The sequence below is a fragment of the Nestor notabilis genome, unplaced genomic scaffold, assembly GCF_000696875.1.
Source record: "Nestor notabilis isolate BGI_N333 unplaced genomic scaffold, ASM69687v1 scaffold24949, whole genome shotgun sequence".
In the NCBI taxonomy this organism is placed as follows: domain Eukaryota; kingdom Metazoa; phylum Chordata; class Aves; order Psittaciformes; family Psittacidae; genus Nestor; species Nestor notabilis.
This window is the reverse complement of record NW_009942817.1, coordinates 1-1,964: the sequence shown is the minus strand read 5'-3', so window position 1 is coordinate 1,964 and position 1,964 is coordinate 1. Positions and strand designations below refer to the sequence as shown.

The 1,964-nt window shown below is 61.6% G+C and overlaps 1 protein-coding gene across 1 annotated transcript in view; it reads right to left on the bottom strand.

Moving 5' to 3' along the window:
* Positions 1-1,380, bottom strand: part of CD5 (CD5 molecule) — a gene marked incomplete at its 5' end in the record, with an annotated part of 1,749 nt that extends 369 nt beyond the window's left edge. The window contains 3 exons of the mRNA XM_010021591.1: positions 192-245; positions 608-739; positions 1,099-1,380. Coding sequence (XP_010019893.1) covers positions 192-245; positions 608-739; positions 1,099-1,380 — 468 coding nt within the window. The remainder of the gene's footprint in view (positions 1-191; positions 246-607; positions 740-1,098) is intronic.
* Positions 1,381-1,964: the final 584 nt, after the last annotated feature.

Sequence of the window (1,964 nt, the reverse complement as noted above, 5' to 3'; positions counted from 1 at the left end):
GATGCACCTCGGAGGGGAAGGGGCTGAGTCAAAGCAGGACCCATGAGCGGGGCTGGGTTCATATCGTGCTGTGAGTCAATGCGGCGGCAGGAAGTGAGAGCACGATTCTGCTCACGCTCCGCCTGCTGTGGGCCCCAAACCAGCCCCAAAACACCCCCAAACCAACCCCAAAACACCCCCAAACCCCTCACCTGTCTGGTTGAGTCCCGTGGGGCCGATCCATTGGCGCTGCTTCTTTCTGGACACTGGAAGGCAGAGGCAGGCGGTGAGATGAGGGACATCCCCATGGACCTGGTGCCGCTTCCTCCCCCCGCTGGCCCCATATGTCATCCTGAGTAATCTCCTCCTCCTGGTAATCCCCCCCCGAGACCCTCTGTCTGCTCTATTGTGTGTGCTCAGTGCTTAATCCCCCCCTGCCACCCCTTTGTCTGTGCCCACACCATGTGGGGCAGGCTCAGGGACAATGGGGATCTGTGTGGAGCATCTCCCAAAGCTCCTCAAGGAGACGGCAGGGATGGATGCATGGAGCTGCTGCACGGTGATGATGGAGGAGGAAGGCAGTGGGAGAGGAGGAAAAGGAAGAGGGGTTCTGGAGCTTGCCACCTACTTCTCTTCATCAGCCTCCTATAAGCAGGAGGACCACAGATGAGCAAGAGGATGCCGAAGAGCAGCAGGGCCAGGCAGATGCTCACGATGGTACCTGCGGCCGTGCCGGTGGGATGTGGCTTCGAGTCCTGACCTGGGGAGAAGACAAATCCCACTATTTGAGCCCCTTGTCTCTATGTGGGGAGCCTGAACACCCAGCACCCTGCTGGGGGGCTTTCCCCATCCCCTGCCCCATGCTCTGCCCATTCCCCCTGTGTTCACCCGTAGAACTCAGCATCACCCAGTGGCTTACACACGACTCGGATCCTGGAGCAGCTCTGGGTGCGCGTGATGGGGCAGAGGTGCAGGTTGGGGACCCCACAAGTGACCCCCGTGGACGGGGGGTCCCGGATTTCGGTGCTGGAGGAGAGGTTCCCACAGCGCAGCTCCTGGCACAGCTCCCTGCCCCACTGTGTGTTCACCCGTAGAACTCAGCATCACCCAGTGGCTTACACACGACTCGGATCCTGGAGCAGCTCTGGGTGCGCGTGATGGGGCAGAGGTGCAGGTTGGGGACCCCACAAGTGACCCCCGTGGACGGGGGGTCCCGGATTTCGGTGCTGGAGGAGAGGTTCCCACAGCGCAGCTCCTGGCACAGCTCCCTGCCCCACTGCGCCCGCAGGGTCCTGTTGTCGCACAGCCCCCCCTGCCACTGGCCCTCGTGGAAGACCTCGATGTCCCCTTCGCATGGTGTGGGGCCGGATGCCAGCCTCCGCAGGGCCCGGGGCTGGGAGCCTGGGGGGAAAAAGAGGGGTCAGACCCATGGTGAGACACTGGTACCGGCTGACAGGGCTTGGATCCCGTCAGCGTGTGCTCCCCCATCCCCTGGGGTTGGCTCCTGGCATCTCTGCTTCCCCTTGTGCCGCCGGGATAATGCATTGAGGAGCTCGGAGCTGTCGCCATGGCTCTGCCAGCTGCTGTGGTTCATCTCTGAATCCCACAGGAGGGATTCTGAGCGCGGGCAGATGGTGGGAATGTTTTAGGAAGGAATTCTTCCCTGGGAGGGTGCTGAGGCGCTGGCACAGGGTGCCCAGAGAAGCTGTGGCTGCCCCATCCCTGGCACTGTTCAAGGCCAGGTTGGACACAGGGGCTTGGAGCAACCTGCTCTAGTGGAAGGTGTCCCTGCCCGGGGCAGTGGTTGGAGCTGGAGGAGCTTTAAGGTCCCTTCCAACCCAACCCATTCCATGATCTGGAGTGAGCCCACTCGCAGCTCTCCATGCCACGGCACCGGCACCAAGCAGCTCCACAGGGATATCATAGACTCATAGAATGGTTTGTGTTGAAAAGAACCTTAAGATCATCCCCTTCCAACCCCTGCC